This window comes from Ciona robusta, chromosome 5, assembly GCF_009617815.1.
Source record: "Ciona robusta chromosome 5, ASM961781v2".
NCBI lineage: Eukaryota > Metazoa > Chordata > Ascidiacea > Phlebobranchia > Cionidae > Ciona > Ciona robusta.
The window spans coordinates 4,452,637-4,479,237 of NC_143239.1; the positions used below are offsets into that span (position 1 = coordinate 4,452,637).

A 26,601-nucleotide genomic window follows, 5' to 3' on the forward strand; every position below is an offset into this window, starting at 1 on the left:
TGCTTTATAAGGTAGCATCTAAACAAACCCAACTGCTCTAAGTACGACACCTACAATTCACTGTATAAGTCCGTAATTACTGTCATTATCCATATACGTCATTACGGAAATCGTGTTGACCAGTACCGCAACTGACGTCATGAGTAGCTAAAATGACCACAAAAGGCTTCTAATCATTCAAGCACACTTTCACCTGTCATCTGCTCTTAGGAATATATTGTAGCGAAATTTAACCAAAAATTGCGTAACTCCTATATAGTACAGTGGGCGTATACGAAGATTTAACTTACATAAAAAAAAACAGGTTTTAACAGAAATACGATAAAAGGGTAGCTTTTTAATCATATATTCATAACAAAATTATACTTTTCAATGTGGGTGAAGGCCCAACAACCGGTTTAATAACACATAACTTTTAAAATGTGTTTTGGGCAAATTCGTGCGTATAAAACACTGATTAGCAACGACACAAAATCGATGTGAATAACCGCAAAACTACGTCCAATCTAATTTAATCTAATTAAATCTTGTTAAAAAAGAATTAAATTAATGCACAAATAGGATTTTAAGAGATAGATCTCATTATTTAGCTGTTGCTGTGTCTGTAGCTTTTTCTGATCACATTAAATTTTGTATTTCAACTAATTTTCAAACTAACAATAACTACCCTATATGAGTAATAAATCTGAAATACATTACTGTATAATCATGACTGTCAGGCACACCTACATGTAGTGTGCTCTCCCTCTTTCAGGGTGTATATGTTTACAAATGAATCTGGTTTGTCTTCTTAGTTTGTTATGGTTAGAAGTTGCCAGGGCGAGTAAGTTAGAGAGCTGTTTGTTTAAAATTCAAAGCAAAACTGATTAAAGTTGAAAAGTAAGAAACATAGGCCTAAAAATAAAAAAAAATAACCGCATATTTTCAGAACTTATATTGTTATAATATATATTGTAATTGGGGGGGGGGGGGGGGGGCGAGATGGGACACTCTTTCATTTTATTTTCTCGTTCCATCTGGTAGCAAACAAAGAATATTTAAGGAATTATACAATCGTATCCTCACGACTTCCATGGACCGTTCTTAATTGTTTAATACACCATCAGCATATTATGTGCTAAAGTTGTCCCGTATTTCCCCACCCTACTATACATATTGACATAAACGGCGTTTTGAAGTTTACGCGTTTTGACTTCGGCGGCGTTTTCAAGGTACATACTATAGAAATGATTCCCAAAAGCAGGATCTTGCGTGGGCAATATTTTGTGTTTAACCGAATTAAAAGACTTGTTAGCAACATCTAGCGGTCTTTAAAATGACATACTGTCTGCGGCTTTCATTGATGAGTCACATCCGCCTGTTCAGTACTGCGGTGATAAACTTGAGTTTTTCCAGGTATATCAATACAATAAATCGAACTATAAAATTAGAAAGCATTGTCGGTGGTTAAATTAAAATCCAAATGAAGTAGCTACGTGCCAAGGTCACGAACAAGAACCATAAATAACTCGAAACGTCAGCGTAATTGGCTTGGCCAAATTCCAAGACACATCTGGTTGAGACACACGTTTCCATTACCGGAACAAACATTGGGATGCCAAAAAAACACATTGGAAAATAAAGGGAATATGTGGAAGATATACGATTTCCAAACAGATATTCGGTTTTAGCACATAAGTTTACGTATTTAGAGATAATTCGTTAAAACTATCTTCATTGAAGCACTCTCGCTGAAGTGGATTGGGGATTCTACACAAAGTCCACTTGTCGACTTGTCCCGACAGAGCCGAGCGAATACAGTGTTACTCATTACAGCTAGGGGGTCCCACTTTTGGTTTCCGGGCACGAAATGAGCGATGTAAATGATTAACTAAAAGTAAGGCGAACTGAAAGTTGACAGTGAAGTTTATTAAAGTGCACAATGATGTAGTGAAACAAAAGCAAATGAGCCAAGAGCTTAGCACATGGAACAGGGTGACCACCCGAACACAATACAATGTCACATTTACTTAAACAAAGGAACATGGTCCAGCAACCAGTGCCAGAAATGAAGAGAAAATTTGTAACATATAGATTCACAATGTAGAATGCGCGAAAACAGAAGAATGTATCTCTATGTACAGAATAATCAATAGAATTGTACAGTATGAAAATGGAACTTGGCACAGGCTATCACAATTAATACGAGTGACATGTAGGCTTATGTCGAAATATATTCCGTCATAATTTGTATGCTGGCAGTGTCGTGCATATCCAGGGTAAGAGACATATGGTTGAGAAACCGGCATACCACGCTTGAAGAATTAGCACTTTAGAATTGAACTTAAAACACTATGTATGATTTGGAAACTATGGGAGAACTCAGAACAGATTTAAATATATAAAAATTTAAAGGAGGCATAAAACATAGTGCCTAAATAAATTACCGTATAATGATGTCTAGTTAAATCTCATGAAAAAAACGAAGCTTTTTCTTCTTCTTCTTAAAAGGTGTTTAATTTATATCGATCGTTTAGTCAAATCACACTGGTCCATCAGCGTAAACCATTGACAGCTGGCTGGGACACCTGTCCACTGCGTTCAATTGTAAGTAGGTTCCCGATTCGTGGCTTCTCATGGACTCGTTGTTGGTTCGCATACTGAACGGTGAACTTGGTGGCACGTCTAAACCTTTGAAATGGAGTTTCTAGTCAGTTGCGAAACAACAAGGAGTCCGAATTTGTATAGTAGGTAAACATTATGTTGAATATTAAATTAAACAATAAGTTCAGGGTCAATTTTTGCTATACCACTATTCAAACTATAGGCAAGATATTTTATGTACATACATGTACGTATACAAACGGCACATAAGCATGAAACTATGCATTGCAATTTGCACATAAATAGTTAAAAATTTAAAGGTGAAATTGAGTATTACAAACCGATTTATTCGTCCAAAAAGCTTGCTTGCAAAAGAAAAAAGGTAACGGTTAATAAAGTTTTTAAACACGCATAACTTTATTATATATAGTGGGGTGGAGGAAGATGAACACCTTTTCATTATATTTTCTTGTCCCATTTGGTATAGTAAGCAAAGACCATTCAAACAATTATAAAACCGCGACTATAGATTGTGTTGTCAACTGTTTAAAACACAATCAGCATATTTGAATATTATGTGTTAAAGATGTCCCATTTTCCCACCCTACTATATATTGTAATTAAGCAAAACAAAGACATTAAACCGCGAAAAGCAATCAATAACAAACCACACTTGCGGCACTTAACTCTTTGCCATATATAATAGGGTGGGGGAAGATGGGACACCTTTTACCTATATTTTCTTGTCCCATTTAGTAGTATAGTAGGGTAGGGGAAGATGGGACACCTTTTCATTCTATTCTCTCGTCCAATTTGGTGGGAAGCATATAAAATTTAAAGAATTATGAAACCTTATCCCTACGACTCCCATATACCGATGCTAAGTATATAAAACACGATCAGGATGTTTGGATATCATGTGCTAAAGGTGTCCCATCTTTCCCCACCCTACTGTATACAAAGGACAATCAAAGAATTACAAAACTATACCCTCACTACTCCCATAGACCGTGGTTAATTGTTTAAAACACGATCAGGATATTTAAATATTATGCGCTAAAGGTGTCCCATCTTCCCCACACTACCATACAAAGTTATACGTTTTTTCCTTCGAGCAGCATATAAATATATATACCAGGTTCATACCATAAGATGACAATGTAATATTCCATAACTGACATAGTGGTCTTACCTCCTCTATCAACGGACATATTACTGCGTGCCGAGATGGCGCGTTGAACAGCGTCGTAAGACATGCCAACTCCTTCCACTAATTGCCTGGGCGATAAGTGATGCGGAGACGCCCCAGCATACACCCTGAGAACAGAGAATATTTTAAAGACACCGCTGAAACCTAACATTGGCAGCCATTGTGGGGTTATAGGCTGGCAAACAGGTTATTATTACATTCCCAAATATCCAAGACTACATGCGCCGAAATACCATTACACATTTTGGAATATTACAAATAGCATTCGAATAATCAATACATTACAGAATATATAACATCTCACAGTATTATGGAAAACGTTATACAGTGAAGGTATAAGTTATTAAAAACCTTAGCTTTTCCATGACAGAATGTTGCTCCTGTTCAGTATCGTCCAAAAAACCTTCATAAAATGGCGGGTATTACAAGATTGCATTACTAACAGACCACATACGCTATATGAAAGATATTTGGTTAAGCTCTGCAGCAATAGCTTATGTACAGTCCCTTACAGTGGTTAGTTGCATACGTGGTAATCGCAAACGGGTTCGAAGTGTGTAAAAGGACATCCGTGTTATAACGACTGTCATTGCCCCACCATACGAATATAATAAGTTGCATTCATTTGTTTAGGCGTCGGTGTATTAGTACATCGTGTATTACCATTCAGATCTATACACATAAAAGGCCTTGTTATTTATCTCTATATCTACCAATACATTTTTATACCTCGTGTCGGTGTTCCATCTAACATGGATCTTCGGGAATGTGGCCTTGACGTTGTAGGTGGGTGAGGTGTCAGGTAGTTATGGCCATTCTGCACAGCATTTCTGCTGTGGCTTCGCTCTCTTGTTTGCGACGCCGCGTAAGAGTTTTGACCGTGTACGTCGGAGTGGCGAGTCTTTAACGGGGGCGCCGGGGGAGGGGGCATTAACTGTGGGTCGCACAGCTGCATTGATTCTGCATGGTGGAAATCAGAGTTCTGCTGATGCTCATGGTCGGCGTATGCGGATCTAGTGTGAGGGTTTCGCTGCTGGTGGGTTGTGACAACAGCCTGCTGCACAAAGTTGGTGAAGTGAGCGCCGTTTTGTGAGCTGGGATGCTGGTTCAGCAGCGGGGGTAAGGCGTGTGGGTGGGGGGAGGCTGGGGCGAAAGGCGGGTGTGGGGTCCTTCGTACATGGGTATGAAGGTGATTTCCTAGATTGTGTTTTATCGGGGTAGAAGCTCCATTCATGGAAGAGACGACGTCGTTTCTCTGGTTTACTTGGAAAGGATGCGAGGAGCTCATAGGAGGATGCATAGATCTTCTGCTACCGTGTCCGTTGATACCTTAGATATAAATATATGTTTTGGTATAGTAGGGTATGGAAAGATGAATAAAGTTAGTTTACTATTTTTTAGTATTTTTAATCGTGTGTTTAACAACCAACAACCCTACTTTGAAGTCGTTAGAATGCGGTTATTTAATTCTGTAAATACTGGTTTACTACCAAATAGGACGAAAGTAAAAATGAAAACAAAGTTCATCTTACCCCACCATTAAATATAATGTCATATTTAATTTAAGAAATATACCCGATTCGTTGCTATAGTTGTCTTCATGTGGCAGTAGATGCAACGGTTGAATCGTAAGGCAACTTCCAAGTTTGTTGTCTCCAGCGCCAGACATCTCCAGGCTTCGCATCTAAATTGTGGGACATATTCTTTATAAAAAGTTAAATATATAGTACTGTGGGGTAAGATGGGACATCTTTAGCACAATATACCCAAACAACCCAATCGTGTTTTAAACAATTAACAACGATCTATAGGAGTTGTGAGGATACAGTTTTATAATTCTTTGAATGTTCTTTGTTTACTATCAAATGGGACAAGAAAATTGAATGAAAAGGTGTCATATCTTCCCCCACCCTATACTGTATAAGCTTTACAAAAAGACTGCCGTTACTGAAAATACTGATCACCTTTATAAAAAAAAGTACTTAATTTCTGTACTGTGCACATATTTATAACAGTGTATACTATGATATATAAATACTTTATGTGTGCAAGTACCTTCTTTCTTTGCTGACTCTCCTTTGCAGCGTGGCCACCTTTCACGTGTTTTCTTAACGAAGATGGGTCAGTATAACGTTTGTTACATCCAGGCACTTGGCACGCATATGGTTTCTGTAAGTCAATAAAAAACGCGTGTTATAAAAGAATATGGTATTGCGGGGTAAGATCGTTAATACATAAAATGCAATATTTCCTAATCGTGTTTTTCCTAATTAACAAATCTGTTTTAGAGCTGTAAAAATAAACAGTCGTTTATTATGTAGATATTTGTTTTTCTACTGAACAGAACGACAAAAAAGAACTAAAACATGGACCATCTTATTCCAAGCCACAACAAACGCGTATTTAAAACTCTAAAGAAAATACAATAGTTTCTTATACTGGGAATATATTGTAACCTATACATTACAAACATGCGTTTAACAATGATCAGTTGGACTTGCCAAACTGTACATACCGTATCTTGGTGGGTACGTTGATGTTTAGCTCTGTCAGACGAATTACTGAACGCTTTGTTGCATCCATCATGTTGACAGACGTACGGTCTTTCACCGGTGTGCGAACGTAAGTGAATTTTAAGATTTTCCAATCGTGAAAACGCCTTGTTGCAACCTTCAAACTGTTAAAATGAAAAGTAAACGTTATTCTTTTGCTTCTACTAAATGGTATACTGTTAAACCGAGCTTTTTCGACTTATCTGATGTATAAAACGATGTATAAAACATAGGTTTTTATTTTAAATTGTGTCGTAAAACGCAAAACGTGCAGGTTATCAATGTGATTTACTCCGCAAACATATTATCAGTTACTGCAATTTACAGCAATGCAAATATTGCAAAGCTTCAAAGGTCAACAGAACACACTTGACAGATAAACAAATTAGTTACTCCACAAAAAGTTAAACTAATTCCCTTATAGAAGTATAAGGTACAAGAATTTGTGGTCAATGGACATGACAAATGTTTCGACATGTTGTTTGTATGTGACCGTATGTGAAAAAGACCCTCACGAGATAATATCACGCACATATACAATCACACTTGGCGAATTTATAGCTATTTCGTTTTGAATTGGGAGACTTTTAAATAAACCTTTTCTTATGTATATATCAGACTGTTGGGCAACTGTTGATTTTTCGTTTTGAATGCTAATTAGAACGCGTAGGTATAATCAATACGCGTGCTCTTTTCAGCAAAAGCTATACATGTCCCCACTCTTAAAATAACACAATGACCCTGCCGTAAAACAAAATACTCCTAAACATTCAAAACAAAATATGGTGGGCTACAATATTTAGTTTACCGTGCATTTGTTAGGCCTTTCACCGGAGTGGACTCTCATATGAATAAGCAGCTTGTATCTTGCATTGAATGGTTTGTACTGACGTGGGCAGTTCATCCAATAACAAGTGAACTCTTCTCCTTTTCTTTGATCAATATGAACTTTCTCGATGTGCTTGACCAGGTCTTCTTGGTCCTGTAAACACAAAAATTGACATTTAATGGCGAACAACTTTTCTTTGATGCGAAGTACATTGGATTTTGTTCTGATAAACCCCAAAGTAAATCGTAATTACCGTACCAATATTTGTTTTAACTGCTTTGAACTTTTGGAAAACCTTTAAACGTTTGGATTATTTTAACTCTTGAACTTTGGTAATGGGTGTTTTAATGTAAGAATATTCACAGATAACAGTTTTCAAAGACAATTTCTAATTACTTGGAAAAACAGGTTACATTCCGCCCACATGCAGGTCCAAGTGCCGGACTCCTTAGCAAGCTTCGCGGCGTCGGTTGTCTTCGTGGGTGAAGGTGTACAAGCTGTGGATCTAGTAGCGCTGTGCAAGTAAGCGTCCATTGTATGTTCCTCCTCCGAGACGTTGAGTTTGATGTGCGAGGTGTACGGTGTGGAGTGGTTGGTGTAATGGTGGGGATTGTGTTGGGAAGTTTGGGTGTTCGGGTCAAAGGTGTGTGGGGCTGTATGCGGGTACGGCGGAGGCCTTGGTTGCTGATGGTCGTTCAGTAAGTTGTCTTGATGTCTTGCTACCATCAGTTGCTGCGTGGGAGGACCGAAGTGGTTGGAACTCACAAAAGAGTTGGGGTGAAAAGTGGTCGCGTGCATTGAGTGAGGGTTCGTGTTTTCGCTCGGGAAAATGTTCGAATATGCGCCGGACATGTATTCTCCCGATGCCGGGGCGTTAATCATGCTTCCCGGGGTGGCTACTAGCAGTTGGCGAGATATTGTTCCGTCCGGCGGAGTGACACTGGCCCGTGCGATCAAGTGTCCATAAGTACCGTTAAATTCAGCTCCGCTTACGTTCGGCCCTATGTTCGGTAACGGAGTATCGCCATACGGCGAAATATGGTTCGTAAATAAAAGCGAGCTCGGGGAGACTCGAATCAAGTTGTTCAGGTCAAATCCGTCCATCGACATTGGAGATAGGGAGTGTGTTCGTTTTCTGTTGTTAGCAGATAATAATCTGTTACCAGATCGCGCGGAATGTCTTGGGCTATGGAAGGTCGATCCAGCTGGAGATAACTGGAACGGGGAGAGTCCACTGAGTCCGCTGATCGTAGACAAGGCACTGCCTGGGGGCATTAGAAAGTCTTCATGAAATAAAGTGTGTGTTGCCCCGACAGTACTGTTAGGGGTGACCGGGGGTAAGACCTTGTAAGGGTTCAAGGAGTTTGGGGTCGAAGGCTTTATTTGTTGATTTCCTTGATGGACTTGTAGAAACGAGTTTTGCAACGGCTTTGATGCTACTACCCGGGGAGCACCATGCAGCACATTTGGCTGGTTAGTATGCAGCCCTTGCCACTCTTTGTAACTGGTCTGGTGCGGAATTTTTGGTTTCTCTTCAACTTTTGGTACAAAGTTAAAGTTTTCTGCCGTGTCCACGTATTCGACCTTTACCGAGACATGATCATTTACGTTCCCGCCCGACTCCATCATGTTCTGTCTACCAAAGTTATCAGGAATGCTGTGAACATGCTGCGGTTCGAACCCATCTATGTACGACTGAGGTGAATGGAAGGCTAGATTGCTCCCCGTTTCAGTTCCTGGTAATGTTTACAGATTAGGAGTTAGAAAAAAATGAAAGTAAAATTAGATGTTTAGACATTTTTTAAAGTTTATGCAGAAAAAAAAATGTAAGCTGAATAAGGGCAAGTTCGAGACTACATTTTCACAATTTTTGAGTTTATGCTAAAGTACAGACGGGTAACAAGTAATTTTGCTAATATTATGAGCGTACGTGTGCCCTTGGAGAGGTAACTTAACGGCAATTGCTCCAACCCGGTGGTCCCGTATAAGTTGTCTATGTTTTTTGCCATTCAATTTTTTAATAAAAAATTATAATAATAAATCAAAAAATTCTAAAGAAAAGAAAAGCACACAAAGTTACATAGTCGATTCTGTAAAAATTAGAAAAAGTGTTTTGTTTTAATTTGCACAACTATATTCAATATGCCCTTGTGGAAAATTCCAATCACATTCTTGTGGAACAGTAAAACAAATATAATGCCTTTAAATTATACAAGCAGTATTGGAACGTCGTTAAAATTCTTAGGAAGTTGTAAAATGCATAAAAGAAAACAGTGTGTACACTGCAATATTTTTCCCCAGGCATAACCTTGCACTTTTTACGACATACCAATCTTCATTCGTGCTTATTACAAACACGAAAGCGCTTTACGACCCTTTACCTTATATGAACGATTAATAAAGATATAGGCTTGCATACAAGAGCAGTGGTGCCACGGGTTCGTCGTGACACTGTGTACAATCTTACATTGAAGTCCGATTTCATTACAACACTTTCGATAACGCGGCAATGTTCCAAAATGGATTGGAGCTATATAGGTGCGTCGAAATCAATCTCAATATTTATCTAGTCAACATTCTTCGCTTAGGGAACACGACAGGGCCGGGAACAAACAAAAAATCGGAGTGCTAGTTGTCGTCGGTAATTTATTTAAAGTGGTGTTAGATTATTCCGATCGAGTTAACGCTTTCAAATGCCGGGCCGGGCTCGATCGCTCATGAAGCAGTCATGAGCAAACAGATAAATAGAAACCCAAATAAAAGGTTTCATTCAAATACGAAGTTTTGACGTATTCAGAGAGAACGTTGATCCCGAACTCGATTGCTCCACAGTACACAATATTTGGTCGCTAGACAAGCCCAGCTGTGCCAGGAATTTCATGTTTTAAGTCCCCACATAGTTTGCCATGTCTTTGCACGCAATCCTACAACGCTTGCAGCATGCAGATTTAGGTCTTTTAATAAGTCAGCCTGTACACACAAACCGATTGATTTTTTATCCAAACAACACTTCGCCTTTTAAGGTGGAATTTCGTATAAAGTTGTTAAAATTTTATTTGAAATTGCCTATTAAAATTCTAAGCGGGTAAAGCGCAACGAGTTAATTGTGGTTTCGTTTTCGCTACACGCGGCAAGCAACATTTGATAACCACTGACGAAATCAATCAGTCTTTCTCATCGTAAATGTCAAAGGAAGAGGAAAAGCGGCAAGTCATGTCCGGCGCATAACGAGAACTACGCCACGGCACTGAAGTGCTGTAATAACTTAGCTCGGAAATTTTATTTTCTAAGCTTGTTTGCCGCTAAGTCTCCTCTCTATTGTGCAGCAACATTGGGGGCTTAAGACAACGTCACATGAGTAAAATCCCAGCCATTTAACGAGGGATTTGGGAGAAAGTGCCCGACGTGCCAACGACATCGCTAAGCGCTTTCAAGAAGTAGATTTATCTATTATTTATCCCCAAATCTCCTTGGTTCTTTGTGCCGAGCGCGGTGGGATCTCATAGACGTACAATGTAAATACATAACCACTGAAAACAGCGCGTTTCGACGAAGAAAGAACGACCAAACACAACTTTTGGAGGACTTTCGTGTTTGGTTAGTGTTTCGTCGCCTTGGAGACAGAACGTTGTTAAAAATCGGCTATTTTGAGAAAACTACGCACGAAAACTGCCTTTATAACAGAAAAATCCAGCTGGTACTTGCTTGGGTTAACGCTCATAAAGATTTAAAGCCACAATAAGCAATTCAAGCTAACTCAATGAAAGAGAAATACTTGTATTGCTTTTGAAGTGGCACTTAAAAACGTCAAAGGGATAAGCGTCGCGTGGCAACCCAGATGATAAATGAAAAGTCAGAAACATGTCACCGAACTTTGATTTATTAATTTTCACTGAACTTAACATTGGACTTATACTATAACTGTGGATTTGTTCCTGTGTGACCTAAGGCCTATATAGGCACTACACCAAAATGTAGGAAAATCCACATGGCGAAGCTATTTAGCACAACATATTAAAAGCTATGAAACATGCTAAACAGAACTATAGCGCCCTGGAAGCAACGTTTATATTAACATAGTTGTTATAATTACCTTTATGGCATGGTTATTGGAAATGTGAGACCAGAAATGTCCCCAATATCTCATACAGAATATCAAATTAAACATAACAAGTTTGAATAGGCGATGTACAACACTTTAACAACTACAACAGGAACTGTGTTTTAGATTCATCTTCAAGAAACATGACCTTCTATGAGAAGAGGTTATAGTGCGTAACCATAACACTACGACATTACATAAATTATAACATGGCTTAATACGGGACAAGCAGGCGTAATCATGTATCTGGTAATCAGTTCCTAAATTACAAGCGAACGTTCCTTATCTGTTATCAGGTAGCGAGCGAGGGTAAGGGAAAGGAAGTGTAAAATGACATATATCGTTGCTATTAAAGGACTCTCGCGTATCAGGTAACATGGTATACATTGGGAACGACACAGCGCACGTGTAAGAGCTAAGGCTACCTTTCTTCAATGAGATCATCCGTTGTAAGATTCCATTGAGTGAAAGGGAGTGTCAATCAAACACAAAGAACGAAAAGTGTGTTACATTGGCCTGGAATAGTGGAAACAGCAATGAATACAGTTGTCTCTCTGCGTCCGAACAACATTTACCTTCGCTAATTGACACCCGGGTTCTTTATACTCAACCAGGGGTTACACTCCATCATAATGGTAATCATATTTAGCAAAGTTTTATATTGGTATCAGTTTACATTGCGCTATGTGTTAAGTTTCCAGTGTTGTGTAAAGCTAAACCCACTTCCATGGCTGTGTAAAGTACATTTTACCACTGTCTGAATGAACTCTTGGTTTTGAACTTCATTATTTTGAGTCGGGGCCAGCGCACTAATGTACCAACAGAGCTACATTAATTACTCTAACATTCCCGACTGTACTTAAATAGAAATACCTTATTAACTGAGGTCCGAAACAGTTACCCGCATATCACGTAACGTATTTGCACTCTCAGTATGGGGTACAACGAATAACTTGTTGTACATACATATGTATGAATCTGTGGCATTCCGCACGCATCTATATGCTGAGAATGCTGTTGGTTCTATATTTTGAGAGTGAAACGTCACTACTAACTTTTATATATATAGTAGGGTGGGGGAAGATGGGACATATTTTCAATCTATTTTCTCGTCCCATTTAGTGGCAAACAAACAAGTACGTTTGAAGATTCCTAAAACCGTATCTTCACGTCGTTAATTGTTTAATACACGATCAGGATACTTAGGTATTACTTGATAAAAGTGTCTTGTCTTTCCTCACCCTACTATAACATCTAAATATTCCATTTTTTTTAATAATATTACATTTTTGGTTAAAGTGAAAAAATAGTATTGATTCTAATTAGGAGAAACAGAACAAGTGCTACTACGACTGTAAATTTTAGGTGTGTGGCCTTAATATGCAGCATGTGACTTATTATAATGTATCTGACATACGACGGATACGTATAAACACAAAGCGTGAGTTCACAACTCACAAAAACACAACTCACTCAAAAATAATAACAATGGTATTTACATCGAAAGGCCGACAACTCTATTTGCACGGGCAGCTGCATTTACACGAATGGCATGTGCAATAGTACCATTCAATAAACAAAATCTGCCTTTACTAATTACATAGCTCAAATCCGCAGCCGCTGCAGCATGCACAATCTTGAATAATTACACACTGTAGATAAATTTAGGTCGATAGTTCATTTTAAAAATATCTCTATAGTTCAAGTTGGAATTAAATTATATTGTGTGACTTCAATGAAAAGGAATGATTTGCCTTTTTATTTGAACTTTTTGAACTTGTGTGTTGGTTCAAACAACTAAACGTGCTAAGTGGATTTTTCCGGTTTTCAGAACTTGCAGTAAAATCGTGATCATGAGATGTCGTTATACTCTTTAATATCGGATATAATGGCGAAAGTAGCTAGTAAAGACGGCGGACAAAGGCTGTTTAGTTTGGAAAAGTAATTCACACAAAACCGTCTCACAAAAGGAACGTATCACAGCGCAGTTTAAACAAAGGCCGAGCAAATAAGCGTCTCATATGCTGGTATGGCCTCGCTTATGAAATACACTCGAGCATCATGGCTCTTACCTTGAAGGTTATGTTGCAAACTGTTGTGATACTCCTGCCCATAGTGGTGCACCGTATCCACCGCTGCTGTTGTCGTGGTTGGGAAATCCTAAAACGAAACAGATTATTGAACACATTCCATTCCAAAGCCGTGTATGAACTCGAAGGCCGATAAGAATGTATTTTCAAAGTTGTTTTATGTTATAATCTACACAATGTAATCGGTCGTATATACACAAAAGACGGCGGCGGACGAGGCAGCGAACGGAAAACGAAATTTATTCCGCGAAAGATTGTTTTGTTAGGAAGCGATGGAAACTGAAGCTCTTGGATAAATCAACAGTTATTACTGCACGACCACGAAACTATTTCGATCGCGCAGAAGTTTCGCAGTGCCTTAAATTCATGCTGTAAAACTCTTTCATTCCTGTGCGACGTTTTTTTTTATGTTTTTGCATCGGTGTAGGAAACACCACTTACTTGAAACGTCAGTGGTGTCCCATTTTGATCCATTCGGAGCTCGGAAAACTTCTCTGGGAGCTGGGTTCTCGGCGACATAACGCCCTGTGATAAGAAAGACATGACGATGACAGCGTGACAGGTTTATAGTCTACCAATCATTATAGCTCTACGTACATAACCAGCCATGAGTTCGCGCCACATGTAAAACTATAGATATTGAACTTCAATAAACACAACATTTTTTATAGAAGTTGAGTGCACATTTGTTAACACGTACATTTAAAAGCATGTTAAGTTACATAATTTGTTAATACACACATATTTATAAACATAAACATTACAAACATACACTTCGAGATATGTAGGGTAGATATAACATGCATAAAGTAAAGGTATACATACATATCCAGGCGGTCCTGGCATTGGAGCTGGAGTTCCCCGATTTGATGGACAAGGAGTTTCCGGGAGGACTTCGATTCTCGGGCAGATCATTTGTCCATTGGGTGAAAGGCTGGAGTCCAAGCCCATAGTACTAAGACTGCTGTCACATAGGGACTGATCAGGACTTCGTTCATTGGAATGCGGCGTCGAGGTGGTGTAAGCGGTTGAATTACCCGCGGCGTGCTGTTGGACAACACGCTGCGCCATGATGTAATCTCAAAGTCTTAACTACCAAAACGTAAGGCGAAAATGCCAACTAGGATTTGTACAAATGGAAAAGTTACAAAATAAATACAAAGAAACATTGCGTAATCAAAATCTTTTACTCTTACTAAACTTGCAGTTATCTTACACCACTTGTCGTAATACACAATTCCTTATAACGTTTCTGTCGGCTGAACCAGCTAATAAAGCTGCAAACTCAACTTTGTCGATGTGGTATAGCTACTTCCGCTAAACGCATGTTTGCGTTACGTTTAATCGGTCGTAACCTGCCATCTTAGTAACGTCATTCATGTAAAAAACTTTCAATTTACGAGTTCGTCTTTCCTCGTATAGTTACATGTTAACTAGAAACTGGGATCTAAAACCTACGCTGCACCAGTAAAGCATTTATGAGGGAGGAATGGTATGTTTCCTATGCCCCTGTACTCTAATACACTTCGACTGTAAAGCAGAAAACGAACGGTGTAACTGCACTGTAAAGGACTGAGACGTCCCTTGGTCACTACCTTTCAACTGCTGACTACACAAAGCGAGAGAGAAGATTTATTGACGTGTTAGCAAATGTGTCTCGCTATTACAACAGCCTCTGTGTTTACTTTTCATATCGGGAACTTAATATCTTACCTTTGTCACTACTGCCACCTCGCGGCCAGGTAAATTTAGACTAAGATCAAACAATACCCATACAAAGCAACCGAACTACTTTTCCAAATTTGAGCAGCCTTTTAGAATTGTGAGCTTTTCAATATTTATTATAATAGTGACTGCCACGCTTTTACCAACTTGTATAGACGTATCGTTTTCAGATTTCATTTTCATTTCTTTTAACAAGCGCAGGATATATACAAGCAAGTTATACGATTCTGCGGACCAGTACGCGATTGAAGCTAACGATAACCAAAATTTTCGACCACTAGCTGATTTCATCATTCCTCGACAACCGGATTTGTGATTTTTCCAATTCCTTCGATCGCACTAACTACAGTATCACCGTCCTGGGAAATAGTTAAACTTATCAATACATTATTTTCCGTATCGTTATGCAGTAAAATAAGACACGTTTTCATTCTCTTTTTTGTCCCATTTGGTAGTAAATACAGAATATTTACAGAATTATACAACCGTTGCCCGCCACTCTAAAATGGCGTTGTTAATTGTTCAAAACACGATCATGATATTTGGATATCATGTGCTAAAGGTGTCCCATCTTACCCTACAGTACTTTATCCCACTTTACCTTTAAAAACACCGGAGGAGACCGCGTTGCCCCTACACCTGGAGGAGTACCTGTCAACAACACATCACCAGGTTTTAAAGTAAAGACTCTTGATATCCAAGCAATGCAAGTCTCAATACTGAACACCAGTTGGTTTGTGTTACTGCTCTGCATAACCTGTCCGTCCACCGTACACGCCAATGGTAAGTCGTGCGGATCTGAAATGATTTGCATTACACACATTAGGGTTGTATATTAGGTAAGAATGATAAGGTACATGTTTTTATTCTATTTTATTGCACAACATAGCCCCAACTGTATTTTACCTGCTATTTCATCTTTTGTAACCAATGTTGGACCCAGGGGACAAAATGTGTCAAAAGTTTTTCCAAGCAGCCACTGCCCAGAGTTTTTCTCCCCAAACCAGTCTCTAGCACTGACATCCAGGGCAACTGTATAACCAGCAACATGTTCCATTGCCTTAGATTCCTAATAAAATAAAAAGTCTTATGTGACTACGTTGTTAATTGCCGTCTGCAGGTGTATTTATAAGTGTATACGAGATCTTTTGGTGTCTGTTTCGTGATTATAAACGACAGACATTTCGGAAACTGCTGCGAAACGTCGCTTTTAAGTTCACAAAACACACGCCAGAACATACATTTCATATTAATAAGATGTCTTGTTATCTTGTATATTATGAAAATAAAAAACAGAACGTTGGCTAATGTACTTCGATGTGTTTTCCTTCTTTCCCCACAACAACGACCAACTCCACCTCCCAATCTACTGAGGAAGACGCCTTAGGAATAACTACGTTCTCTTTATCACCTGAAAAATTACAAAATACTTAGATGTATAAAAAACTTTTTTTTTCAAATACAGTAGGGTGGGGTAAGATAGAACAGACTTTTCATTCTATTTTCTCGTCCAATTCGGTAGTAAACAAATAACATACAAAAGTATAAAAAAAACGCATCCACACGACTCCCATAGACCGTTGTTATGTTTTCAAAACACGATCAGAGTTTTTGGGATTTTGGTGCTAACATGATCCTATATTACCCCATAGTACTATACATTTAGCAATATACAAACCTATTATGGAGGAAGGAAACTTGTTGAAAATAACAGGTTCTGTTGGAATTGGAATATTCAGTTCAGCGCAATGGTCTTTATAGTTCATACCCACACATATTACCTACAAAAGAAAAATGTAGGGCCTACAGGGTTTATATACATATAGTGACAATACGCCGACAGAAAAACTCACCTTTTCGCAATTTGTGACGGGTGACAACACACTTACATCATCATAACTAATAAGAGATTCGCTATTGGTTTCTGTTAACCTGCGTGATAAAATGATGTGATAAATTAGTAACAATATAGTATGGCGGGGAATGACGGGATACATATTCATTTCATTTTCTTGTTTCATCTGGTAGTAAACAAACAACATTCAAAGAATTAATTGTTTGAAACACGACCAGGGAGTTTGGATATTACATGGGAAAGGTGTCTCATCTTACCCCATACAGTACTATAACACTACTGAACGTGGAATTACCTTTTTGCCAAGTTCAATGCGTTTTCACCACGAGCGAGAAAGTCAACAACATTGTTTGGAATTTTCGAACTCGCAGAAGTTAAATCTAAAATACTATTTCCACGTACTTGTGCACCAATACTGTAAACATAACTTTTGAGTTTCACAACAAATCAGATAACTTGCTAAAACTCACCACTGCTTTCCGTGTCGCAGAAATTGCAAAAGCTTCATTTGGAATCCTCAGGGCACTATACATACAACATTGATAGTGGTAATGTGTTTTGCACTGCGCCTAACTTTACTGTTTACCTCTGGTACTTTGTTTGAACAATCATGTCGAGTATATGCTCTATGTACACTGTTGTAGTTCAGCAAAGGATAATATACATTACAGATGTTTGCACATTTCGTTTTAGTAATCAAGTGATCGAAAATAACAACTCGTAGAAAAAACTAATATGCAATGCTAACTCGCCAACAGGCTTTTTGTGTAACAATGCTAATTGCAATTATTACATTGTGTTTAATTTCAATGATAGACGGATTTAGAATTTTAAAGCAAAAGAGAATACATTTTCAAAAAAATGACTTGATAAAAATGCTTTTAGGGTTATTTTTTTGTATGAGAAAAACACTTTCAAAAAAACGGCACACACAGCAAACATCTTTTTAATAACATTTCTGCCATAATTAAATGGCCGTGTAGCTAGCTAGTAATTATTGCACAATTTAGATTGAATTTGATCCTCTTTTACTCAGCCACCATCTTGTTGGTTATTTTCCCAATTCCTTCTATATCACATACTACAGTATCCCCAGCCTGTAGAACAGAAAAGTCAAAAATTTGTAGTATAGCTACTGTAATGTATAATAAAGTTAAGATACACTGTGCTATTTGATATGCAAAGAAAAGGGATAACAATTTTGAAACACTGTAATAAAAATGGATGTAATAAATATATTGATATTTTTTTCAATAACACCAAACTGTGTTATTTTTTTGGCATAGATATATAGACCAAATGCCCCAAAACATATTTTTGAGACAAAGGTGAACAGCCATACAAAAACGGTACTTCTATACAATTCACTCCCAAATAATAAAAAGACCAAATTTTAAAAAAAGTTTGAACCAGGAAAAGTCATGTAAAATTATTTAGTTAGGAAATTAGTTAGAATGTCCTAAACTCACTTTTAAAAAGACTGGAGGATTCCTGAACACCCCTACACCTGGAGGGGTACCTGTCAACACCACATCACCAGGTCTTAAAGTAAAGACTCTTGATATCCAAGCAATGCAAGTCTCAATACTGAACACCAGTTGGTTTGTGTTACTGCTCTGCATGACTTCTCCATTCACCAAACATTTCAGAGATAAATTATGGGGATCTGTGACACAAATTAGGAATTTTAAATAACTTCTGTACAATTTTAAAGAAAATGTTTTGTTACGAGTAAAAAAAGCTAAAGGTGTTTGCTAGTTGTTCTTTTTATTTTACAAACAAAAGCGAGGTAAAATGACCAAATATGCGTTTTTTAAATTGATTATAAAAATGATTTCTTTCAGTTTTAACATTATTAAAAAAATGCATTTCTATAAATTAGGTATAAAAATGTTTATTTTAGTTCAACACTAAAATGAGTACCTCCAAACATTTTATTAAATCCAACTGTTTTATAACAGCCAGTGCATTTAAATATATATTATATTTAACCCTTTATTTCATCCTTTGTGACCATCACTGGTCCAAGCGGACAAAATGTATCAAATGTTTTTCCAAGCAGCCATTGTTTTGAGTTTCTCTTCATTTGCCAATCCCTTGCACTGACATCATGGGCAACTGTGTAACCTGCCACATAATCCAAAGCATTGGATTCCTGTTTAAATGATAAATGCAGAGTAAAAACATTGGATGTACTCTAAATCAAATCAGTGTTTTTCCATATTCATATGATGCTAAACTGTATGTTTTTAACAGTTTTCTGATTACTATATATAGGTTTTTATTAGTCATAATCCAAAGCATCGGATTCCTGTTTAAACAATAAATGCAGAGTAAAATATTGGATTTACTCTAAATCTAATCATTATTTTCCATATATTAATATACCTTTATATGTTTTCCTTCTTTGCCAATAATTACAGCCAATTCTACTTCCCAGTCAACAGAATCTGATATTTTTGGAATTATGATGTCATCACCATCACCTATGTTAAAACTATGGTTTTATATTAAAGTAACCTAAAACATGTTAATGTAAATCACAAAGTAAACTGTTCTAGATGTGTGAGGTCCTATGGTGAGGCACATCAGGGAATCTATAATTTAGACCAAAGTTGGTCTATTATGCTAAAATGTAATTTATAAGGAATTGTTTAACCGTATTGTTTTAAAGGTTATGGAACAAATTCTGTGTAAACAATTATGGACAAATTATAAAAGCTTAAGTGATGAAATTATTAAATAAATAGTGCTATAAGTGTACTAACCGATAATGGAACTTGGAAACTTGCTAAATATAACCGGTTCTGTTGGAATAGGCATGTTTTGTTCTTCGCAGTGGTCTTTGTAGTTCATTCCAACACATATAACCTTAACAAATATATGTTAAGTTGTACAAATACAATAAGACAAATTTCTATGCAATAGCTTTGTTTTCATTGTATAATGTTCAAACTGGCAAAAACTTAAACAAATTGTTCACCTTTTCACAATTGGTAATAGGGGATAAGATCTTTATGTCACTGCGCTGAACAAACTGCTTTGTACTACTTTCTAGTGCTCTGGAAAAATGAACACAAGCGTATTTATTAAGCATTGTAATAACATAGTTACACTAAAAAATAGTATTAAAAAAGAGACTTATAGTAGGGTGGGGAAGATGACACATACTTTTATTCTTTTTTTAGTCTTGCCATTTGGTAGTAAACAAAGAAATATTAACAGAACTAGATATCCACTTTCTCATAACTGTAACCCTATCCATTTTACCCCACAGTATTATATTTGTTTTTACCATATAAATATTTTATACCAAATGATTTAGGTGTGGTGCTGCACTTACTTCTTAGCAAGATTAAAATTGGATTCTCCACTTTCAAGAAATTTGACCAAACTGTTTGGAATCTGAGGATTGGAACTACTCAAGTTCACTATAGATGTATCCTGCAATTCTGCACCAACACTGAAATGCAAACAGATTTACCTTGTTTCATTACAAAAGTTAAATGTAGTTAGTATATAAATATATACTATTAAATGCAAAACAAAAGTTATATATATACATATCATGAAATGCAAAAATAACAGTTGCATTACAATTAAGCCTTTGTTTTTATTTAGAATAATTTATTTAAATTCAAACCTTTGTTTTTCATCTTGCAAGAACTGTAGCAGTCGCATATTTCTTTGCAAAGATAAACTAAAAGCTCTTGTACATGAAGTTGCTGCAATTAAAGGTCGTAGCAAATGCAGTGGAAGCATCTACAACACTTTGTCTGTAATTTCTTGTTTGCACCAGATAAATATTTACTTGATCTCAAACATAAATTAACCAAGTTAAGCCAAATGTAACATTAGACTACACAGTATCTATTCAACTGTTAAAAGTATAAATAATAAAGCAGACTTTACCAAAAACCAAAGAAACATGTCACAGTGTTTTGTTGTTTGACTAGTTTACAGATTAAAAAAATTAAAGGGTTTTATGGAGTCATTAACAACTTCCTTTAATAGGAAAACCTGTCATACCTAACTAGTTTTTTCGAATAGTAACACAGTTTTGCATTTGCATATCTTGCAGCCTCAAACCTTAACTGAAACTTTTACAACTCTTTTTGTGCTTTTATTACATATTTTCATGCACTGCAGAATATACCAGGTTACTACTTAATGCCTATTTATCTAAAAGTGAGAGAAATTAAAAGATTGAGCAAGGTGGAGAAATTAAAAGTGGTGAGCAAAAAAATCAAATCAAAGCTTTAATGTGCGCGGGTGGTATGACTGAGAATGTAACAACCTACATGATAAAATACATAACGCTGAATAAAACTATTTAAAGGGTGGATAGGTGGAAACTTCATGCAAAAATAGACTATAAAATATTATAAATAACTGTACAGTATTACGTAGCATACAATTAGGGGAAATTTTAATCCAACTGAAACACAGTGTTGTTATATTCAAGGCACAACGTTACCCAAACAAATTGGCAGAAGAAAGGAAATAAAACACTGATTTAAATCATTGTTCCATTAATAATAAAAGGCCTGGTTCATGAAAACAATATTGCAGTTCCACTTTTTGTAATAATTATGGGGTGAAATTAGAAAATACATGAAAGCACTAGGTAAAAAAGCAGTGGTTAAATAATTATTTAAAATTATATTTGACGCTGAATAGATCAACTGCTGAATATATAGTAAGTACTTACTACAGAATGACATGAACTGAGTGGTAATGAACAGAGTACTAACAAACTATTGCACTACTTATTTTAAAGAGGCTTTTTTGTTCAATTGATTATAACATTTGGTTCAATTTACAGATACTTTTTAAAAAGATAAACCAAAATATTTTCCCAAAATTTTGAAAAATAAAGAAATATATTTAAGCAGTGTTTAGTTAACAAGGGTTAGGAAAATGTTCCTAATTGTGGTTTTTGTTGCTGTATACTTCATCCTCTTCACTTTCTTCTTCATTATTTTCTTCTAAGTTTAAAGAACTTAATTCCTGTGTGTCGTGGTTGTAACGAATTTGTAAGTGAGCGTTACGCTGTGGTCTTGTGTTGCCTTTATCCTCAGTAACTCCTTGCACTGCCATTCTGAGCTCTTTAAGTGAAACCACACCTACTAGTTTACCAATGCTAGTTACATAAGCATGGCTGAGGCCTAAAAGCGAGAAAAGCGAATGAACTTTATGCAGGGAGGCGCGCTCAACTAGCTGGAAGGGTGAAGGGTCAATTTGACAGTCATCAAAATTGACTTGTTCACTGTAGAAGTTTGTGACTTGCTCTGAAGTAGTTGGGGTGTTTAAAGGGTCAGAGTCTTCAGCAATAACATGTTTTAAATCTGCCCCAGCAGAGTGATTTCTTTCGTGGTTCCGTACGTTTGATTTTGCTGCATCTTCTGTAGCAGCTGCCTCAGCTACAGAAAACCTATGACTTGTTTGTTTTGTTTCAAGGATCTTTTCAAGTGAAGATCTACTTACAGATCCAAGTAAAACCATAGAAGCAGGTGAGTCAACTAATGGTAGGGACTTATGCTTACACCGTTTCAGCAGCTGGTCTAATTCTTTATAAGTAGATGTGTATGATATATACTTCATATTTTTTACCATGAAATCTTGGACAAATATGCTGTACAGCCTACGCTGGCCAGTTCTGAGGTCAGGAAGGTATGGAAGGCCTTTGATTTGTATAATGCTCTCATATATAGAAGGCTGCAGCCACTGAGCTATAGCATTTGATATAAGCACTGATATCATAACAGGTAATATATGGGAGATTTGACCTGTAAGTTCAAATACAATAACTGAGGTGGATATGGTGTGTGTTACTGCACCGGATAAACTAGCTGCACCAACTACTGCATACCCACCAGGCACAATGCGAAATATTTGCGCCCCACTGTAAAATCCATCAGGATATAATGCAGCCATACTTTCTCCAACTAAACGTCCAAATGCAGCTCCAGTTAAAAACACAGGCATGAATACACCAGAGGGCACGGCTATTGTGATCGCAATTGCTGTTGTGAAGAAATGCACAACAACAAATAAGACAAGAGTGACATAAATATTCACTGTTGGATGTTTCCAGCCAGCTTGAGTGTCATTCAGAACACCAGATTCGTCAATATAACCCAACTTTGCCCAAGTTTTGTTGTCAAATAATGTATCTAATGCCTCTTTCAGGGTAAGTTCTCCTGCCATAAATTGGCCAAATCCTCTTGGGTAGGTAAGGGAGCTGATAACAAATGAGACAATCAGAGGGTAAATAAACCGGTTTCGCTGCAAAAATTCTTTAACTTTTTGATGGTTGCGATTTAGGTTTACAATTTGCCTGTGAATGTAAACAAATAACGCCCCTGCCAAACCGCACACGATCCCAATGCCACAGAAAGCGAGGAGTTCTTGCAAATCGTATGGAAACTCAACACGGAAGTTGGTTTTAAATAATGCTGTGATCGTTTCCTCTTCGGAGTTCCAAACTGCAAGTAATCGAAATGCAAGTGCACCGCATACAGCACTGAAGAATCCTCTCCAGTAATTACGGACTGCAAAATATGTGGTAGTGACTTCTATACTAAACAGTACACCTCCTATAGGAGCTGCAAAATTGCATGCAACACCAACTGCACAGGCAGCAGCTAGCATTTCACTTGTCCGTGATTCATTCTCAAATGGAGTTGAGAAATTGATGCCGAATTTATTTAACAGCGTTGCTACAATGCTAGCAATGTGAACAAATGGACCTTCTTTACCAATTGGTAGCCTGCTGCCTAATGAAGTGGTTAAACCTATCATTTTAGCAACCAGAACCCGGAATGTTAGGTACTCATGCAGCACAACTCCTCTCATGATTGTTTTCATTTCAGGAATACCCGACCCAACAGCCTGAGGGGACACTATGTGCACAAAACCGACGGAAAACGTTATAAAAACAATCGGAAAAAGAACCCATGCAAAATACTGCAGTACAATGTAGTCTTTAAGTTCAGTGTAAAGCCAGTAATGTGCCCTCTGACATTTTTGTATTGTGTAATCCATGAGAAAACTCAAAAGGGCCATGATAATGCCAAGAAGAAGTAGAAATATCCACTCTGCTCTTATCTTTTTCAAGCACCACTTTTTGCAAACAACAAAATGCTGTTTCATTTTTCCACATCTCGTATTCGAGTAGGGGGTCAGAGGGGTAGTTTCAAGTTTTTTTAAACTCTTTTCTCGCTTTATTCTGGCAGCTTCATTTCTTGCAAATTCTGATAGTTCCTTACTATATTTTCCATACATAAGAGTTGGTTCATAATCCAGGTGTGTTTCACATTCTCCAGTGCTTTGGGAACGAGTCATTGCTTTCGCAGCAGCAGAAGCCGCCATGATTGTGGGTTCAGCCAAAACTAGCAAAAAATTAACAGTGTTAGCCTTGCATAAAAAGGTAAACATGTTAGAATCATATATATACATCTTCAATTACAATTATACATAATTATGTTTGGTGCTAGTAAAGAATCCTCCCCTCACCTTATTTACTAACCACTAACCCCTAACTGTACTAACCCCTAACTGTACTAACCCCTATAACCACCAACCCTTAACCACCAACACTTTCCACCAGCCTATTCTACTATATGTACCGGAGAATTCTTCACTAAGTGCCATATTTTTAACTAATAATATATTACAACATTAAAACATTGAAGCAATCACGTTTATGTCAAATACTGTCAAATTATAGACCGTTGGTCTAGCCTTTTAAGTACTGTCAAAAGCCACTACAACTATGCCCTAACAAAATGTACACGTACTGTCCTAATGACCTGCGAGCTATTTTGCTCAGTAATCAATGACGTCATTACAGTGTGCGTCATGGAACTTACTACCGCCCACGTGCGGAGAGCTACAAGTAGACTGATTCGCAAAGTTTTATTGCAGAGAATACCAGCGCGTTGTGTAAATGACATTTCAGATTATTTTTGATTAAAAATGAGTAAATTCAACATCAAATACGCAAGAACGTTTTAAAATGGAGAAACTCAAAAACAGGGCAACTATTTTGAACATCATTTGTCAAGTCTTTACGTAGCCTAGCAATTGCCTTCTGCAAAAGAGAAATCGATTAAAATACCTTCATAAAGAGTATGGCTGGCGTTGGTGGAAAGCCACTACGGCACGACAAGCCCCCAGCCAATGGTAGTGGGTTTCTACTTCGGTGAGAAACCCTTGCGGGATATTACTGTCCACGCAGGTTAAAGAAACCGTATAGACAAAAATAGTACAACGACGCACATAATACACCGACAAAAAGACAAAAAGAATACAATAACACTGTACAGAAATAAACAAAATGTGCAAAACAAACGATAACACAACAGCTCAGTCGTACAAAAAATGGGACAGTTACAAAAAAAGTAATTAACGCGGACATAAACATTGAAATATCTACTAAGAAAATATGGTCAAATCCTGAAGGATAAGCATCTGCAGTGTACACCATATTGAATGTCCGACCACAAGGAGTCGAATCCGACAACAGCTCTGTATGTCCCAATCACTCAGTAAAAACGACATGTTGGTACCGCGATACTCTCGTATATTTAGCATATTATAATAACGTCCGGATGTTACGCACCGCATCGACCGTCACGAAAGACTACATTGGTTGTTACGTACCGCGCTATCAGTGGCCTAAATATCCAGGCGTAGCACCACTGCAGCACAATGCGGTGACGTCCACGTAACAAACCCGCAGCTGTATAACGTAACTTTGCCAAACGGTCGTAACCGCACCGGACGCAAGGTCCTAACGACCCATCGATGTAGCGTAATTGCAACGTGGCCAGCGTCACAATCAGGCTTTGGGGGGGGGGAGGGCTAACAGTTTTAACACGGAGGGGGTTATTACTACGTTAAGGTAAAAATAAATACATGGGAAATGTTCGAATTGTATGGGTGTATATTATAATGCGCGTTGATAGTACTGGAGTATTTGTGTACCAACACAGCGTTCTCACCCGGTAAATTGAGACAATACGGAATCGCTGAACGATTCGATCTTGGCAGGCGAAATACTCAATAGAGTGTACAACAACAAATCTGATCCAGCAAGATGTTCGCCATAGTTTCATTGTATATATTACAGTGATATGCAAAATGCACTAAGTAGTGACTGACTAAAAAAGCTGGCAACGCTAGGTCCAGCGAAAATTGAGAGCTCACCAACAAATACACACACACGTGCCAACCCACAATTTTTACTCTATAGTGAAACCTCAAACCATTATCCTTATTGGCGTCTTCGTCTTTGTTCTTCGTCTGTAAATCAAAAGTGATAGTAACGTTATACATACCTTAAGTATTTAGTTGGTTGGGGTAAGACGGGCTAAATTTTCAGTTTATTTTATCGTCCCATTTGGTAGTAAACAAAGAATGTTTACAGAATTATATAACCCTATCCTCACGACCTTGATAATTGTTAAAAAAACGTTTAGAAACTATGGGATATTATGTGTAAACGGTATCAGTCTTTATTTTCATTAGTTATTGTGTAATAATTGCAAAAATATCGTACACTACCTTGTGCTTTTCTTCTGCAGCCTAATTCGCTGACTTTTCTGCAACAACGTAGTCGTTAAAATTTAGTTTATATAATGTTACGTCA

The 26,601-nt window shown here is 37.4% G+C and overlaps 4 protein-coding genes across 7 annotated transcripts; all 4 read right to left on the reverse strand.

Moving 5' to 3' along the window:
- Positions 1 to 1,898: 1,898 nt before the first annotated feature.
- LOC149735818 (zinc finger protein GLIS3-like) lies at positions 1,899 to 14,587 on the reverse strand. 3 transcript variants are annotated; one of them, XM_089878314.1, is made up of 13 exons: positions 14,192 to 14,587; positions 13,808 to 13,891; positions 13,349 to 13,436; positions 7,571 to 8,910; positions 7,154 to 7,327; positions 6,309 to 6,470; positions 5,849 to 5,962; positions 5,369 to 5,477; positions 4,523 to 5,122; positions 4,145 to 4,196; positions 3,776 to 3,900; positions 2,925 to 2,944; positions 2,532 to 2,670 (listed from the first exon to the last, which is right to left on the reverse strand). In XM_089878314.1, exons 1-13 carry the CDS (start codon positions 14,435 to 14,437, stop codon positions 2,665 to 2,667), a joined length of 3,120 nt encoding a protein of 1,039 aa, XP_089734440.1. In that variant the 5' UTR covers positions 14,438 to 14,587; the 3' UTR covers positions 2,532 to 2,664. The 3 variants fall into 3 exon arrangements, with proteins under 3 accessions (XP_089734439.1, XP_089734440.1, XP_089734441.1); XM_089878315.1 differs by having other exon boundaries at positions 2,925 to 2,948; XM_089878313.1 differs by lacking the exon at positions 2,925 to 2,944 and having other exon boundaries at positions 1,899 to 2,670.
- Positions 14,588 to 15,227: 640 nt separating this feature from the next.
- Positions 15,228 to 17,661, reverse strand: LOC149735819 (oxaloacetate tautomerase fahd2, mitochondrial-like). 2 transcript variants are annotated; one of them, XM_089878333.1, is made up of 9 exons: positions 17,533 to 17,661; positions 17,417 to 17,471; positions 17,242 to 17,361; positions 16,945 to 17,023; positions 16,770 to 16,872; positions 16,405 to 16,502; positions 15,998 to 16,160; positions 15,693 to 15,889; positions 15,228 to 15,450 (listed from the first exon to the last, which is right to left on the reverse strand). In XM_089878333.1, the coding sequence occupies exons 2-9, from the start codon at positions 17,452 to 17,454 to the stop codon at positions 15,382 to 15,384; spliced, it is 867 nt and encodes a 288-aa protein (XP_089734459.1). In that variant the 5' UTR covers positions 17,455 to 17,471; positions 17,533 to 17,661; the 3' UTR covers positions 15,228 to 15,381. The 2 variants fall into 2 exon arrangements, with proteins under 2 accessions (XP_089734459.1, XP_089734458.1); XM_089878332.1 differs by having other exon boundaries at positions 17,417 to 17,557.
- Positions 17,619 to 21,827, reverse strand: LOC149735820 (oxaloacetate tautomerase fahd2, mitochondrial-like). The gene is made up of 8 exons (XM_089878331.1): positions 20,590 to 21,827; positions 20,290 to 20,409; positions 19,930 to 20,008; positions 19,715 to 19,817; positions 19,335 to 19,432; positions 18,939 to 19,101; positions 18,416 to 18,612; positions 17,619 to 18,043 (listed from the first exon to the last, which is right to left on the reverse strand). The coding sequence occupies exons 1-8, from the start codon at positions 20,706 to 20,708 to the stop codon at positions 17,975 to 17,977; spliced, it is 948 nt and encodes a 315-aa protein (XP_089734457.1). The 5' UTR covers positions 20,709 to 21,827; the 3' UTR covers positions 17,619 to 17,974.
- On the reverse strand, positions 21,048 to 24,743 carry LOC149735821 (chloride channel protein 2-like). Its single transcript, XM_089878319.1, has one exon. The coding sequence runs from the start codon at positions 24,405 to 24,407 to the stop codon at positions 21,873 to 21,875; it is 2,535 nt and encodes an 844-aa protein (XP_089734445.1). The 5' UTR covers positions 24,408 to 24,743; the 3' UTR covers positions 21,048 to 21,872.
- Between the last annotated feature and the right edge of the window lie 1,858 nt (positions 24,744 to 26,601).

Excerpts from the sequence above, each read along its gene's own strand:
- LOC149735820 (XM_089878331.1), bottom strand. The coding sequence starts at position 20,708 with ATGCTTCCACTGCATTTGCTACGACCTTTAATTGCAGCAACTTCATGT. Across the intron at positions 20,009-20,289 it reads AATTTTAATCTTGCTAAGAA|AGCACTAGAAAGTAGTACAA; the intron begins GTAAGTGCAGCA and ends TCATTTTTCCAG. Across the intron at positions 19,433-19,714 it reads GTTTCCAAGTTCCATTATCG|GTGATGGTGATGACATCATA; the intron begins GTTAGTACACTT and ends GTTTTAACATAG.
- LOC149735818 (XM_089878313.1), bottom strand. The coding sequence starts at position 14,437 with ATGGCGCAGCGTGTTGTCCAACAGCACGCCGCGGGTAATTCAACCGCT. Across the intron at positions 4,197-4,522 it reads AGATGGAACACCGACACGAG|GTTTTTTGGACGATACTGAA; the intron begins GTATAAAAATGT and ends CATTTTATGAAG. Across the intron at positions 2,671-3,775 it reads TATGTCCGTTGATAGAGGAG|GTTTAGACGTGCCACCAAGT; the intron begins GTAAGACCACTA and ends TCCATTTCAAAG.
- LOC149735819 (XM_089878333.1), bottom strand. The coding sequence starts at position 17,454 with ATGAAGCTTTTGCAATTTCTGCGACACGGAAAGCAGTG. Across the intron at positions 17,024-17,241 it reads GCATTGAACTTGGCAAAAAG|GTTAACAGAAACCAATAGCG; the intron begins GTAATTCCACGT and ends TTTATCACGCAG. Across the intron at positions 16,161-16,404 it reads AAGAAGGAAAACACATCGAA|GAATCTAAGGCAATGGAACA; the intron begins GTACATTAGCCA and ends TTATTTTATTAG.
- LOC149735821 (XM_089878319.1), bottom strand. The coding sequence starts at position 24,407 with ATGTATATATATGATTCTAACATGTTTACCTTTTTATGCAAGGCTAAC.